This window comes from Mobula birostris, chromosome 31 (assembly GCF_030028105.1).
Source record: "Mobula birostris isolate sMobBir1 chromosome 31, sMobBir1.hap1, whole genome shotgun sequence".
NCBI classification, from domain to species: Eukaryota; Metazoa; Chordata; class Chondrichthyes; order Myliobatiformes; family Myliobatidae; genus Mobula; species Mobula birostris.
The window spans coordinates 13,566,716-13,583,730 of NC_092400.1; the positions used below are offsets into that span (position 1 = coordinate 13,566,716).

At 41.0% G+C, this 17,015-nt stretch overlaps 1 protein-coding gene across 4 annotated transcripts in view; it reads right to left on the reverse strand.

The window, feature by feature from the left end:
• The window catches only part of LOC140190909 (putative phospholipase B-like 2), a 30,208-nt gene extending 14,571 nt beyond the window's left edge, over window positions 1-15,637 (reverse strand). Inside the window, exons 1-6 of one of the 4 annotated variants that reach the window (XM_072247858.1) lie at window positions 15,468-15,637; window positions 15,029-15,131; window positions 12,169-12,342; window positions 6,738-6,838; window positions 2,464-2,678; window positions 1,159-1,250 (exon numbers count right to left, since the gene is read on the reverse strand). In XM_072247858.1, coding sequence (XP_072103959.1) covers window positions 1,159-1,250; window positions 2,464-2,678; window positions 6,738-6,838; window positions 12,169-12,342; window positions 15,029-15,112 — 666 coding nt within the window. In that variant the 5' untranslated portion in view covers window positions 15,113-15,131; window positions 15,468-15,637. Of the gene's footprint in view, window positions 1-1,158; window positions 1,251-2,463; window positions 2,679-6,737; window positions 6,839-11,728; window positions 11,912-12,168; window positions 12,343-15,028; window positions 15,212-15,467 lie in introns of those variants that run through there. The other 3 variants (XM_072247857.1, XM_072247859.1, XM_072247860.1) reach the window with 3 other exon arrangements.
• Between the last annotated feature and the right edge of the window lie 1,378 nt (window positions 15,638-17,015).

Consider the following 17,015-nt stretch of genomic DNA (forward strand, 5'->3'; position numbering starts at 1 on the left):
CCTTCAAAGCCAGAAGTGAGGATATGCACAATGATTCCGAGTCCTAACTTTCATCTTCAATGCCTCAATTAATGTGTCAAAGTGAAACAAATTCAAAACAACATTCTGGTTTCCATAGCAACACACACAAAATTCTGGAGGAACTCAGCAGGCCAGGCAGCATCTATGGAAAAGAGTACAGTCAACGTTTCAGGCTGAAACCCTTTGCTAGGACTGGAGAAAAAAAACTGAGGAGTAGATTTTAAAGGTGGGAGAACCACCAGGTGAGAGGTGAAACCTGGGAGGGAAGAGATGAAGTCAAGAGCAGGAAAGTCAATTGGTGAAAGAGACAGAAGGCCATGGAAGAAAGAAAAAAAGGGGGAAGGAGCACCAGAGGGAGGCGATGGGTGTGCAAGGAGATGAGATTAGAGGGAAAGGGGATGGTAAAAGGAGAGGAGGCGGTTAGGGGGCATTACTGGAAGTTTGAGAAATCAATGTTCATGCCATCAGGTTGGAGGCTACCCAAACGGAATACAAGGTGTTGTTCCTCCAACCTAAGTGTGACCCCATCACGACAGTGGAGGAGGCCATGGATGGACATATCGAAATGGCTTTCATATTCCATCAACATTGTCATCACCCAATTCTCCACCATGTATAAACCTGTGGGACTTTTGCGTGTCAGAGGAGGAAACCGAACTGGGGCAGCCAATGGGGTACTGTTGTTTCAAAAACTGCTCAGCAGTGAGGTGTTCACAATCCAGCTACGCAAATCTCTTCTGCAATCTACAAGCCTGCCAGAAGTGTGATAGAACTGTCTCTCGCCGGCTGGAAGAGCGAACACAAGAACGTACAATTTCCTCTCAACAATATGCACACTCAAACTTGGAAAATGTTATTCTTCCACCTTTGTGAAAACACCCAATTGCAAAATTGGAAATTGACAGTGAGCTACCATCTGGAGCTGCAGTGACCACCTTCCAGGGCAGTTATGGACAAGCTATACATACCAGTCTTACAAGTACTATGCCCATCCTTGGAATAATTCAAAATGTTCATGCTCCAACGTAATGCCACTGATGCTCCAATAGATAAGTGACATCCAAAGATATTTACATATTTGTCAGTTCAGTGAAAGTAAGAAAGTTTACAAAAAAAGCTCAGCAAGAAATTGCTCACCAATCCACTACTCAGGATGTAAAAATCATCACCAGAAAAGATCATCCCTGGATATGATGAAAAAGCTTGCACCTCTCCTGGTATTAAATCACCTATGTAGAACAGAAGAGAATGGAAAAAATGTTAATTTAGTTCCTCCAATTTCCAGATGCTTGTGAACCTAAACTCATTTATTTCATAAAAGAATCATTGTTTACAGCTGATGCACTCACTGCAGAAAATATTTAAGTTTAAGCATCTCATCTTGAGTGCCAGTGCACAGGACAGATGCAACTTAAAACTGTTTTAATTCAATAAATAAATTGCCTTTGCACAAATGCACTCTCCCATTTAGCTCGTTCATAACACATTAAATTATTTACTTTTATATGCCAGGACCAAGAAGTCAGGAAATATTTCCCATATTCTAATAACCTGCTTGCAAAGAATACTTTTAACCAAAGAAGATGGAATGAATCAAACAGATCCCAAATGCAATGGGCAAATGATAAAAACTGCTAGGACATATTATCGAAGTCCAGCATCTAAGCTTGGTTCTTCCAAGACCTAGCAAAAGCACCTATGCACAGTAAAATGCAAGATTTTACTGTCAAGTTAAGGCCAGTAAAGAATACTGAAATTCAACACTTTTATTCCCTGATATTGTGCACACCTATACAAATTACAAGACAAAAAAAATGCAGTTCTGATATGTCTATCCACAGCCTCCTCTACTGTAAAGATGAAGCCACACTCAGGTTGGAGGAACAACACCTTATATTCCATCTGGGTAGCCTCCAACCTGATGGCATGAACATTGACTCCTCAAACTTCCGCTAATGCCCCACCTCCCCCTCGTACCCCATCCGTTATTTATTTATATACACATTCTTTCTCTCTCTTTTTCTCCCTCTGTCCCTCTGACTATACCCCTTGCCCATCCTGTGTTTTTCCCCCCCTCCCCCTTTTCTTTCTCCCTAGGCCTCCTGTCCCATGATCCTCTCATATCTCTCTTGCCAATCACCTGTCCAGCTCTTGGCTCCATCCCTCTCCCTCCTGTCTTCTATCATTTCGGATCTCCCCCTCCCCCTTTCAAATCTCTTACTAGCTCTTCCTTCAGTTCGTCCTGACGAAGGGTCTCGGCCTGAAACGTCGACTGTACCTCTTCTTAGAGGTGCTGCCCGGCCTGCTGCGTTCACCAGCAACTTTTATGTGTGTTGTATGGAAACACCAATTGTTTCTGCTTATTTGTGACCAAAACAATGTTTTAGACAGTGAGAATTCACAATTGTTAAAAGTGCTGAATTGCTTTTGCAGCATGTTTACCTCCTGGGAAGGACTTGAAGGACAGCTTGTATTTTTTGATAATTCTCAGCATTGTCTGATAGTTGCTCCAGGTGTCATGAGATACAAGCAGTTCCTTATTGCCTGGCAATAGCTTGATGAGTGCAGAACATGATCCAGAACCGAACATCTTTGAACTGTCTGATTTATTAAGTACATTTTCTAGATCTTCCAAGTCACCGAACATCTGAAAGAGACTACAGTTATTGAAAATAATTAAAATAATTAGGTAAAAAGTGTGATCAAAAGGATAATAAGCAGAATTATTCTGCATGAAAATCTTTAATCGTCACAAGCCTCTCAGGCCAATATCAATCTCTTTGCAGGAAGGTTGGGCCCAGAATAAATAGCTGGCAGTGCATAAGGAAATGAAAATGCATAATAGAAATATATAATTAATGTTAACACAAGGATCACAAATAGAAAACATATCAGTGTGACTTAATCTAAACCGACACCACCAGAAACCATTGTCACAAAAAAAAAATCCCTTCACCTTCACTGTAAAAACAGAGGAAAATAGGTTCACAATTTACTTCATTTGTTGGAGGAAATATACCACAGTTAGTAGGAACTGGAAGGATTCCGTATGGTCCCAAGAATCAATACTAACTTACATCAGTGGCTTACACTTGGAAGGGTCCACAATAATATCTGAAACAGAAATAAAACAAGTGGAAGAAAATGGAAATTGGTGGACATATTGAGAGCACAATGCCTCTCAAAGTCCAATCCTGCGTCCCTGCTGAGAGAGGTGGAAATGGGCAAGGCTGGTGAAGCTGTATAGACTGATCCCCTGCACAGTGGATGCAATGGATTACAGAACCATTGGTGAACTCCAACTATACCATTGACTTTGGACGATGGAGACGGGAGGCTAGCAATGGCCTATGCTCTACTGGGAGCTAAAAGCCCAAGAAGAAAAGAGGACCATCACAGAAGAGTCAATGTGATTACACCCACTGGAAAGGAAAAGTGACCTATCCCATGTCTGGTGTTTCAACAACATTACTGAAGTAGTAAAGCCGCTTGCTGAAAGAGAGTTTAGCAGACTCAATACTCCACAAAACCCAATGAATCCAAAGTAACAACCAAAGATGAAAAAATTAGTCAACTATTTAACTGAAGCATATCAGGGGAAGCTGCGGTCAAACTTAAAATGTGTTTTGATAAAACAGAATGGCCTGGTTAGTTTAGCAGAGGCAGCTCGGTTGAGAGTCATGAGTCAGACTTCTAGCTTAATAGGTGCACATTATTAGTAAAAACTAAAGAGACCTCCATGAGTTGGGAGGTCTTCAAGTTAGTGACTCTATATAGAAATTGCTCAAAAGCAAATAGGATACAATAAAAACCAGCAAAGAAAAACTTAATACAAACTGATTAATACAAATGTACATAAAAGGAAAGTAGAGAAAAACGTAAATTAATTTAGTCTGTTCCATTGCTGGGATGCCTTATGACAATACAAGTCTTTGTACCTAGTCAGACTGTAATTGTCTGCATCAGACAAAAGATAAAAACACCAAATCCACTTGGGAGGAAACAAACATTGTTCTAGTTGCTTTCCAAGTCCCACGGTCATTGTCACCTTAAGCAGTAGCAGCGCCACTTCTCGATAGAATATAATGTAATGCCCTGGTTCACATTTTTACTGTTATGCTGTAGGTATTTCACTTGGCAGTTCTGTAAGAGCAGCCTGTTCTGCTCTCAGCCTGTTTGGGTTATCGTTGAAGATGAGGGATGATGAGGAATGTGTGCCCTCCAATTAGGATGCCAGAATGGGGGTGGGGGGGGGATTTTTTTTTGGTGAGGGATACTGAGATTGGTCTTGGAGTTTTTTTTTGTTCGGCAGGAGATGAAGGGAGAAGATTCTGGGGAGAACTGGTCATAGGATAGGACCCAGTGGGAGACCCGTTTGTTCGAGATGGGTTGCGAGCAACGTTCGGGAGATGGTGTGAGTTTTCATGCAGACTGAGGGCCCAGTGTGCAAGTGACCAAGAAGTTCAAGATGAGTTCCAACTTGTGCACATTTGACTGTCTAATTAAAATGGAACCTTCTCTTTTTGTTTTTCTTTACTAACCCTTAAGATTCATATCAGCCAAGGAAACCAGGGGGTTTCAATAGAAACCAGCACTCATCATTGGTAAGGAACTATTTCAACTATGCTTTGGGAAAAGCAGCCGGCCTTGCACAATGGACAAGTGCAGTGTTCCTTTTACAAACCCTCAATATTCTCCACAGTATGGCGTGAACGAAACTCAAAAGCAAAAGATTGATAATGCTCAGATTAGGCAGCATCTGATTGGGAGAAAGAGTGTTAACATCTCCGAGCAATGAGGAAGACCTTAAAATCGTTTAGCAAACAAATCAATGCTTCAATGGTGGTGTTTCAGCATTTTCAGTCACTCGTTATTCTTCTATGAAGGGAAAATGGAGTTGGGCCTTTGTGGGACTCTAAAGTACAAAAGCAACAGCAGAGGGAATGTGTAGAACACTCAAAAAAAAAGGACACGTCAGATCAATACAAAGAGTGTCAGTTTAACATATCTGTAGTTTATACTAAATACGAAAATAGAATTTCAGTTCACAATACGTATGAGCACGAGTGATGGGAAGGTCTTATTTCACAGTAATGCTTCTGGTTTCCTATCTACATATATGCAACCATTGTGTTTTCTCCGCCGCTGTTAACCACAATGAGTAATTTCTTTACAGAGTCATCAAGTTGCACAGGAAGGTTACATTACAGCAACTTATCATTTCAATTTATTATTAATTGGGTTGAGTTGTTCTCCAGTCTTGGCAATTCACTTGAAAGTGCATGGCCAAGACTGGAAAACAATTCAACTAGCAACCGCCCGAGGAGTTACAGAATTAGTTCCATTTATTATTAAAGTCCAAGTAAAACACTGCCAATGTACTCAAAGCTGTTGACAAATAGGCTGCACTTTATTTTTAGCAGGGAGTGGACTCTGATATACTTAAAGTGAGGCATATCTGCATGAGAGAATGAAACACCTTTCTACTTGGTGGTGATGAGCGCCCCACTCCAGGTGTAAAGATTCTGCGCATACCACAGAGCTCTCGCTTTCGTTTTCGTAATGTATTGCAGCCTCTACTTCAGAGAAACGTACTCAATTGTACCAGTGCTTTCAAGTTCCTTCATGAATAATCTCTGCCTCAGGGGTTCCCAAACTGGGTTCCATGGACCCTTCAATTAACGGTAGGGGTCCATAGCATTTAAAAAAAAAGGTGCAGGGAGACTCTCAAATAAACACATTCCAGCCACGGAAGTTCCTCTCTGCAGAGCTGCATGAAAAGCAATTACTGGCATTTTAGAATTTATTGCCAGCATAAATTATTTTAAATTCCCTCAAAAGTACCCAAAGCTAAATTTTATTCAGGATCGTTATAGCTGGTGTAAAGAGACCAACAGTTGGTATAAAGAGACCAGTTCTCTGTGGACTGGTTTCAAATTCAGAACCACAAGGTGATAATAGGGGAATAATTACATCACTACATGACCTCGCATAATTGTACTTTTGCGACCAAGTTAGAAAGTTGCTGTTTCTAAGGACATGAGCACATTACAGGCTGATATGACATTTCTGTTTTGTAACAGGTAGATCCTTACAGTTGTTATACTAAACAAGGCCCGAAAAAAAATCAGTCCAGGTGCGTGTAAAGAATCACGGTGAGAGAGGAAAAAAAAACAGGTTCTCTTAAACTGTGGTCAGTGCTTTTAAACTTCATCCAAAATGGCAAGAATTATTTTTGGGCCACTTGAAGTTTGTTGCACCTATGATTTTCTAGAGTATATCCCATGAGTAACACATTGGGCTGATGCATGTTGGGATGGGTATAGCACAAAGGGCCTGTACAAATGTCTTGCAAGGATACGCTACAGATGTTTCTACAGCTTTAGCACTCCTGTGATAACACAAATTGAAGCAGCTCTTTCACTCCCAACCCACAGTTTCCACATCCCAACACTAAGCTTGTTCCACATCAAAAAGATTATGGCAAACTGTACCCCAACCCTATTTGCTGGCCATAGAATCATAAGCCTTGTCATATAACAAAAAATGTAGAAGCCCGACACTTGAAGTTTGATGAAGCTGAAAAATCAGAAGCAACAATTATAATCCAGAAGCAACATCCATTTATTTAGTCATAGGAGAATGAGATTAATGGGAATAAAACAAGGTAACTGCTTTTGGGCGGCAATGTGCGTGACTTATTAAAAAGTACTTACATTAATCCAAAAGGTTGAATGTTCAATTTTCCAGTAGGAAACAAAATATGTTTATTATATCCATCCTCCAGTCCTTGTAGCTGCAGTAACGCCAAATGCACCTGATGAATTTAAAGTAAATATTCATTTTAACAACCTCAGTCATACGTTCTTGGTCACTAGGGGAATCATCTTCACCACAGACAATTTGAACAGCTTTCATTTTTAATTTAACAACATTGAGGCAAGGCTATTTGGCATGCTCATACTTTTTATTTAGAGATACAGCACAAACACCGGCCCTTCTGGCCCAAGGAGGCTAGACCGCTCAATTACACCTACGTAACCAATTAACTAAGTGTGGGGGTAAACCAGAATGCCCAGAAGAATCCCACGTGGTCATGGGAAGAATGTACAAGCTCTTTATAGAAGGTGGTGGAATTGATGCCAGGTCATTGGCGCTGTAATAGCATTTATTGTGATACAGTGTGGAATAGGCCCTTCTGGCCCTTCGAGCTGTGCAGCAATCCTGATTTAATCCTAGCCTAATCGCTGGACAATTTACAATGACCAATTAACCCGCCAACCGGTATGTCTTTGGTCTGTAGGAAGAAACCCCAAGCAGGCTGCAGTGGGAATTGAACCCTGGTCATTGATACCATAAAGTGTTGTGCTAAACACTACACTACCGTGTTGTCTTAATCTCCAAAGCCAAATGATTCTTCTAACAGTTAAAAAAAAGCTCGAGGCAGGAAATCTGAATTAAAAGTATTATTCTGCTGAATTTGATTAAAAAGGAAGATTAAGAGCTATTTGGAAATTTAGCTCCAGCCTTCCAGTTAACATATTCATGAGCCAGCCATTAAGCCACAAAATTTTGTTTTTTAATTTATTTTGTTGAATATACATGAGAGTTGAAGATCAGTGCATAATACAATTACTGCAAGCCTTTTTTAACCAAACTACATTCTATAAGATTAGATAATTTTGCTTAATTGCCCATCTTGCAACATAGAGGGGAGATAATCTGGATATTTAAATATATAACAGACACACAAATTGTTTCTTCTAAATGCATCTGGCCCACATGTGGCTGCCATTTTGAAAGCAACTTTAAAAAAAAAAGAATCTGAGAGGTTGGATTAATTTATTTTATTTTTCATACTGCTCACACTTCCTTATTTCATAAATAACACTGCCACTTGCTACCACAGAACCACAACATTAACAAGCTGAGCAATACTGAAACAAGCAACACACATCAAAGTTGCTGGTGGACACAGCAGGCCAGGTAGCATCTCTAGGAAGAGGTACAGTCGACGTTTTGGGCCGAGATCCTTCATCAGGACTAACTGAAAGAAGAGCTAGTAACAGATGTGAAAGTGCGAGGGGGAGATCCAAAGTGATAGGAGAAGAGGGAGGTGGGAGGTGGGAGGTGGGAGGTGGGAGGTGGGAGGTGGGAGGTGGGAGGTGGGAGGTGGGAGGTGGGAGGTGGGAGGTGGGAGGTGGGAGGTGGGAGGTGGGAGGTGGGAGGTGGGAGGTGGGAGGTGGGAGGTGGGAGGAGGGAGGAGGGAGGAGGGAGGAGGGAGGAGGGAGGAGGGAGGAGGGAGGAGGGAGGAGGGAGGAGGGAGGAGGGAGGAGGGAGAGGATGTGTGGCCACTGGGAGATCCTGCTTTCTCTGGCGGACAGAGCGTAGGTGCTCAGCAAAATGATCTCCCAGTCTGTGTCGGGTCTCGCCAATATATAGAGGGCCACATCGGGAGCACCGGATGCAGCATATCACCCCAGCCAACTCACAGGTGAAGTGTCGCCTCACCTGGAAGGACTGTCTGGGGCTCTGAATGGTGGTAAGGGAGGAAGTGTAAGGCCATGTGTAGCACTTGTTTGATCTCCCAGTGGCCACACATTTTAATTCCACGTCCCATTCCCATTCTGATATGTCTATCCACAGCCTCCTCTACTGTAAAGATGAAGCCACACTCAGGTTAGAGGAACAACACCTTATATTCCGTCTGGGTAGCCTCCAACCTGATGGCATGAACACTGACTTCTCAAACTTCTGCTAATGCCCCACCTCCCCCTCGTACCCCATCCGTTATTTATATACACACATTCTTTCTCTCTCTCCTTTTTCTCCCTCTGTCCCTCTGACTATACCCCTTGCCCATCCTCTGGGTTTTCTCCCCTCCCCCTTTTCTTTCTCCCTGGGCCTCCTGTCCCATGATCCTCTCATATCCATTTTGCCAATCAACTGTCCAGCTCTTGGCTCCATCCCTCCCCCTCCTGTCTTCTATCATTTTGGATCTCTCTCTCTCTCCCCCTTTCAAATCTCTCACTAGCTCTTCTTTCAGTTTGTCCTGACGAAGTGTCTCAGCCCGAAACATTGACTGTACCTCTTCCTAGAGATGCTACCTGGCCTGCTGCGTTCACCAGCAACGTTGTGTGTTGCTTGAATTTCCAGCATCTGCAGATTTCCTCGTGTTTGCAATACTAAAACAAAGTCAGTTGACTTTAATGTGCAAGGAGAATTATTTTGGGCAAACTATAATTTAAATGCTTCCATGCCAAGGTCAGCTGCTGACATTTTACCAGTATAAATATCGTTGTGTGAATAAATCTGCTTTCAAACCAGAATGCAATTCATGGAACTAAAAGTGAAAACTCTAAATTAAATCCTGGATTTACTCAAGGTACAATACTACAAGACCATACAACACAAGAGCAGAATCAGACCATTTGGCCCATTGAGTTGCTCTGCCATTCTATCATTACTTATTTAATAATAATTTTATTTATATAGCACTTTTTGTACATTAAGCTCTTTGCATAGATTGTATCAATAGTCATAAAAATACAGAAAAAAATTAAATCAGAAGACAAACATTACATAGAATAAAAAGTAATTAAATATACCAAATTATATAAATATAATCAACATCAACAGACATTAAGTAATCCTATAAGTAGGCCAAATTTTAAAAGGAGTAGGCTTTTGGAAGTGTTTTGAGAAGTTCCACAACACTTGCTTGGTGTACCTCAGTCGGAAGAGTATTCCAGATTTTTGGTGCGTAAGAACAAAAGGCCGCAGGAATACCAAGCAAACTAGAATTCATGGATATAAGATTATGATCAGGGATGTAAGGGGAAAGACACTCCAAAATACATGGAGGAGCTGATTATTCAGAATCTTGTATACAATTAAGAGCATTTTAAAATTGATCCTGAAGGACATAGGCAGCCAGTGCGTAATTATGCCAAAACTAATGAAATGTGCTCAGATTTTTTTTTTTTTTTTTTTCCGGTTATGATTCTCGCTGCTGCATTTTGAACAAACTGTGGCTGAGTTACCTTTTTTTTTAAAAAAAAGGCAGTCCTGAAGAGAGTGAACTACAGTAGTCTAATTGGCTAAAAACAAAAGCATGAATTAATTTTTCTGCATCTTGAGTTGTTACAAGAAATCGAACTTTTGCAATGTTCCTAAAATGAAAGAATACAGCCTTAATAATATGGTTAATATGTGATTTTTGAAGTCTAGCTCACGGTCAATAATGATGCCTAAATTTTTTTTGCTGGGCTTGATTTGGAAAGCCAGCTGATCAAGTTTATTTCTAAGATTCACACTTTTTATTGCCAATAACCAAAATTTCTGGTTTTTTGCTTTTTAGTTTAAGGAAATTTGAACTCATGCATTCTGTAATGCTAGTAAGAGACTGGACCAGAGGGTTTAGGAGGTTCAGAGTCATTTGCCGTAATAGACGAGTACAATTGCCTGTCATCTGCAAGACTGTGGAAATTCACCTTGTGTTTTGAAATAATCTGATCTAATGGAAGCATGTAGGGTGAGAACAATGGGCCAAAAATTGATCCTTGTGTCACAGAAAACACAGTATCATGGACTTTAGACACACAATCACCACAGCTGACAAAGAATTTTCTTCCTGTTACATAATTATCCTTCTCAGCCCCATTCTCTGGCCTTTCCCCTGTAACCTTTGATGCCCTGATTAATCAAGAACCTGCCAATCTCTGCCTTAAATATAACCAATGACTTGGTCACACAGCCATCTGTGGCAATAAATTCCAGATTCACCACTCTCAGGCTAAAGAAAATTTTCCTCATCTCTGTTCTAAGTGGATGTCCCTCTACTCTGAGGCTGTGCCCTGTAGTCCAAGACTCCCTTACCACAGCAAAGCAGAAAGAGCAGTGAGTCTTCTGCAACCGTGCAGTTTTGCCAATCTGCAATTTGCCAAATCTTTGTATTTTAAACTCTGCATTGCCGCATGTTCAAAAAATTGCTATGGATGCTGGAAATCTAATATCTGAACAGAAGCTGGTAGAAATATCCAGCAGATCAGACAGTACTAATGGACAGAAAAACAGGTTTAAATTTCAGCTCAATCACCTCATCCGAAGGTTCATTGACTTGTTATCTCCATCTGTCTCTGCATAGGTGGTGGCCACCCTCATGGGTGCTGTGTTTAGATTCATTGCCCTCCCATTTTCTTATAATTGGAACTTAGAAATTACACCCATTGCTGACAGGATCTTAGACGGTGACGAGAAGGCATACAGGAGAGAGATGCATCAGCTAGTTGAGTGGTGTCACAGCAACAACCTTGCACTCAATGGCAGGAACACGAAAGAACGGAGAGCGGTCTTCAGAAAGGGTAAGATCAGAGAACACCCAACACCCCTCATAGAGAGACCAGAAGTGGAAAGAGTGAGCAAATCCAAGATTCTGAGCATCAAGGTCTCTGAGGACACAACCTAGACCAAACATATCAATGCAGCTATAAAGGAGGCAAGACAGCGGCTATATTTCATTAGAGTTTGAGGAGATTTGCTATGTCACCAAAGACATTTGCAGATCTTTTACAGATGTGCCGTGGAGAGTATTCTAACTGGTTGCATCCCCGTCTGGTATGGGGAGGGGGGGTGGTGTGCTCCTGCACAGGATCCAAGCAAGCTGCAGAAAGTTGTAAAATTAGTCAACTCCATCATGGGCACTAACCTCCATGGTATCCAGGACATCTTCAAGCAGTGATGCCTCAAAAAGGTGGCGACCATCAGTTAGGATCCCCATCACCCAGAACATGCCCTCTTCTCATTGTTACCTTCAGGGAAGAGATATAGGAGCCTGAAGGCACACAGCCAATGATCCAGGGACAGCATCTTCCCCGCTGTCATCCAATTTCTGAATGGACATTGAACCCATGAATACTTCACCACTTTTTTTATTTCTATTATTTTTGCACTACTTATTTGACTTAACATACAAATGTTTGTATTTTCATATTGTAATTCAGTTTTTTTTCTCTATTATTACATATTTCTTTGTACTGATGCCGCAAAGTTAACAAATTTCATGACGTAAGCTGGTAGAATTAAACCCGATTCTGATTCATTAACAGTTTTGACTTCAAGTCCTTTTGTACCTAGATTTGATCTTACCTGATGCCAATATGCTTTATTGTCTTTGTCTGCCAGTGGAATTTCTGCCAGGTTTTCTTCTATCCATTTCAGATTAGTCTCGATGTAATTCTTAAGCTTGTCACAGTAGGCTGTCTGACATTTGAAGGATCCACAGCAGTGAAATAATGTATTCATCCAGTGCACGTAAATATACTGGAAAACATAATAATTAAAATGTTACAAGAAAATCTGTTTTAAATTGTGATCAATCATTACTGAACTGGGCAGCAAAATATAACCAAGTCCTGTTTACCCACTTTGATACACGTTGACTTAAATTGACTCAGCAACACCTCTTCTTTACAATTCTGAACCTTATTTTCAAACTCCACATAGTTGCCAGTAGAAAGGACAGACAGTGGCGTTGGAATCACCGGGTTCAGGAACAGGTATTACCTCTCAACCATCAGAATCTTGAACCAGAGGGGATAACTTCACTTGCCTCATCACTGAACTGTTCCCACAACCTATGGACTCACTTTCAAGGACTCTTCATCTCGTGTTGTCAATACTCATTGCTTATATTTATTACACTTTTTCCTTTTTGCAGTTGCAGTGTGTTGCCTTTTGCACGCTAGTTGCCTGCCCTGTTGTTGTGATCCTTCAGTGATTCCATTATGGCTATTGGATTTATTGAGCATGCCCACAAGAAAATAAATCTCAGGGTTATACATGCACTTTGATAATAAATTTACTTTGAACTTGAAATTTGAACTTTGAATCTCATTCTCGCAGTAACTTTCTCCGAGTCCCCAAATTGCAGAACTCTGCACGTTCTGGCTGCTCAACCACCCCAGCTGCTATGGGCAAGCCTCCCAACTTCCTTCGCCTCATGCCCACAGTTACTTCGCATCTACGTGGAGGGCCTGTCTCACCGGCACTTTGCATCCCCACGGCCAACACTTTGCTTTCAATGTCAGTGGGAGCCTCAGGTGAGAAAACCTCCAAAACATCCGATAGTCTTTCAAAGCCAGCAAAGCCGGGTGGGTCTTTGCTGGCGGTAAACATTAAACTAGGTTTTAAAAGCTTTCAATATCTAACTTTTAGAGACATTTACAAACTAACAAAACAAAACTAAAACTGGAAAATAAGACTCATTTGAACTAAATCTTAAGCATAAGACCACAAGATACAGGAGCAGAATTAGACACTCGGCCCATTGAGTCTACTCCACCATTTGATCATGGCCGATTTATTATCCCTCTAAACCCCATTCTCCTGCCTTCCCCTTGCAACCTTTGACACCCTTACTAATTAAGAACCTGTCAACTTCCACTTTAAATATACTCAATGACGTGGCCTCCACAGCCTCTGTGGCTGTGATTCACCACCATCTGGGTAAAGAAATTCCTCCTCATCCTTTTTCTAAAGAGGTGTTCTTGTATTCTGAGGACGAGCTCATAGGGCCACCTCACAACCCTCTTCAAAATCAATGATCTGCTGATCATTTCTACCCAGGCATGCTCACACCACCTGATAGCTACTGACATCTATCTCCTCAGATCCTATTTCCACATGCTGACTTCCACCCATCTACCTAGATTGTTGCCTAGTCCTCTCATCAAGAACAGAACTTCCTCTGTGATCTCCACTCCTACCACACACAACGCCTAGAGCTGAGCATTTCTGGTCAGATGTTAAGTGTATCTGTACTCGGCACAATGACAATAAAGGTTGAGGGGTAGTAACTCGGCACAATGACAATAAAGTTGAATCTAACCTGATATCCAAGCTGAGTTCGGCATACTAAGTATTTTGCATTGACAATGTTACTGACCTTTGCATGGACATTAATTGAAAATTAAAAGTATTATTCAGATGACTCTAAAAATGCCAAAGTACAATTCAAAGAAAAACAGAGATTACAATCAATACATTCCTTACCAGAGATTACAATCAATTTCACAACACTTATGCGGAGCATGGTAATTTCAATGCTACATTTGTCTATGTACCAAGTAAGCACAGTGCAAAGGCACAATGCCTACATATTTGCAGAAATTGATTAATTTGTTTTGTGTGTGGAACTGCATCACAGCCTGGTATGGAAACACCAAAGCCTGAGTGGAAAATCATACAAAAGGAAATGGATTTTCCCAGTATACCATTGAGCACACCTACATGAAACACTGTTGTAAAAAAACAGCATCCATCAAAGATCCTCTCCACCTAGACCATGCTTTTTTTTCCTCACTGCAGCCATCACAAGAGCCTCGGGACTCGCACTACCAGGTTCAAAAAACAGTTACTACCCCTCAACCTTAAGGCTCTTGCACAAAAGAGGATAACTACACTCGTCCATTGAGATGTTTCCACAACCAATGGTCTCACTTTAACAACTCTTTATCTTGTTATTTCATGCTCTCATTATTTAAAACGCTATTTATTTATACTTGCATTTGCACAGTTTGTTGTCTTCTATGCTATTGCATTGATCCTGTTTCCAGCTACTATTCCATAGATTTGTTGAGTATGCATGCAGAAAAAGAATCTCTGGGTGGCATGTGGTGACATGTATGTACTCTGATAATAAATTTTACTTGGAACATTGAACTCTGATGATTCACCACTCTGCTTAGAAATTTCTCATTTCAATACTAAATGGCACCATATTTTGAGATTGTGATTTTCTAGTTCTGGAATCCCTAACTGGGAAATTACTCCACTCTAAGTATTTTTAATGTCCGAATGAGATCACCATTCATTCTTCTCATCTCCAGAAAATAGAGGGCCAAGCTTATTCATTAAATACAGCCATACAGACCATAAATTAAATACAGCCATACAGACCAAGCTGCAGAAAGTTGTAAAATTAGTCAACTCCATCATGGGCACTAACCTCCATGGTATCCAGGACATCTTCAAGCAGTGATGCCTCAAAAAGGTGGCGACCATCAGTTAGGATCCCCATCACCCAGAACATGCCCTCTTCTCATTGTTACCTTCAGGGAAGAGATATAGGAGCCTGAAGGCACACAGCCAATGATCCAGGGACAGCATCTTCCCCGCTGTCATCCAATTTCTGAATGGACATTGAACCCATGAATACTTCACCACTTTTTTATTTCTATTATTTTTGCACTACTTATTTGACTTAACATACAAATGTTTGTATTTTCATATTGTAATTCAGTTTTTTTTCTCTATTATTACATATTTCTTTGTACTGATGCCGCAAAGTTAACAAATTTCATGACGTAAGCTGGTAGAATTAAACCCGATTCTGATTCATTAACAGTTTTGACTTCAAGTCCTTTTGTACCTAGATTTGATCTTACCTGATGCCAATATGCTTTATTGTCTTTGTCTGCCAGTGGAATTTCTGCCAGGTTTTCTTCTATCCATTTCAGATTAGTCTCGATGTAATTCTTAAGCTTGTCACAGTAGGCTGTCTGACATTTGAAGGATCCACAGCAGTGAAATAATGTATTCATCCAGTGCACGTAAATATACTGGAAAACATAATAATTAAAATGTTACAAGAAAATCTGTTTTAAATTGTGATCAATCATTACTGAACTGGGCAGCAAAATATAACCAAGTCCTGTTTACCCACTTTGATACACGTTGACTTAAATTGACTCAGCAACACCTCTTCTTTACAATTCTGAACCTTATTTTCAAACTCCACATAGTTGCCAGTAGAAAGGACAGACAGTGGCGTTGGAATCACCGGGTTCAGGAACAGGTATTACCTCTCAACCATCAGAATCTTGAACCAGAGGGGATAACTTCACTTGCCTCATCACTGAACTGTTCCCACAACCTATGGACTCACTTTCAAGGACTCTTCATCTCGTGTTGTCAATACTCATTGCTTATATTTATTACACTTTTTCCTTTTTGCAGTTGCAGTGTGTTGCCTTTTGCACGCTAGTTGCCTGCCCTGTTGTTGTGATCCTTCAGTGATTCCATTATGGCTATTGGATTTATTGAGCATGCCCACAAGAAAATAAATCTCAGGGTTATACATGCACTTTGATAATAAATTTACTTTGAACTTGAAATTTGAACTTTGAATCTCATTCTCGCAGTAACTTTCTCCGAGTCCCCAAATTGCAGAACTCTGCACGTTCTGGCTGCTCAACCACCCCAGCTGCTATGGGCAAGCCTCCCAACTTCCTTCGCCTCATGCCCACAGTTACTTCGCATCTACGTGGAGGGCCTGTCTCACCGGCACTTTGCATCCCCACGGCCAACACTTTGCTTTCAATGTCAGTGGGAGCCTCAGGTGAGAAAACCTCCAAAACATCCGATAGTCTTTCAAAGCCAGCAAAGCCGGGTGGGTCTTTGCTGGCGGTAAACATTAAACTAGGTTTTAAAAGCTTTCAATATCTAACTTTTAGAGACATTTACAAACTAACAAAACAAAACTAAAACTGGAAAATAAGACTCATTTGAACTAAATCTTAAGCATAAGACCACAAGATACAGGAGCAGAATTAGACACTCGGCCCATTGAGTCTACTCCACCATTTGATCATGGCCGATTTATTATCCCTCTAAACCCCATTCTCCTGCCTTCCCCTTGCAACCTTTGACACCCTTACTAATTAAGAACCTGTCAACTTCCACTTTAAATATACTCAATGACGTGGCCTCCACAGCCTCTGTGGCTGTGATTCACCACCATCTGGGTAAAGAAATTCCTCCTCATCCTTTTTCTAAAGAGGTGTTCTTGTATTCTGAGGACGAGCTCATAGGGCCACCTCACAACCCTCTTCAAAATCAATGATCTGCTGATCATTTCTACCCAGGCATGCTCACACCACCTGATAGCTACTGACATCTATCTCCTCAGATCCTATTTCCACATGCTGACTTCC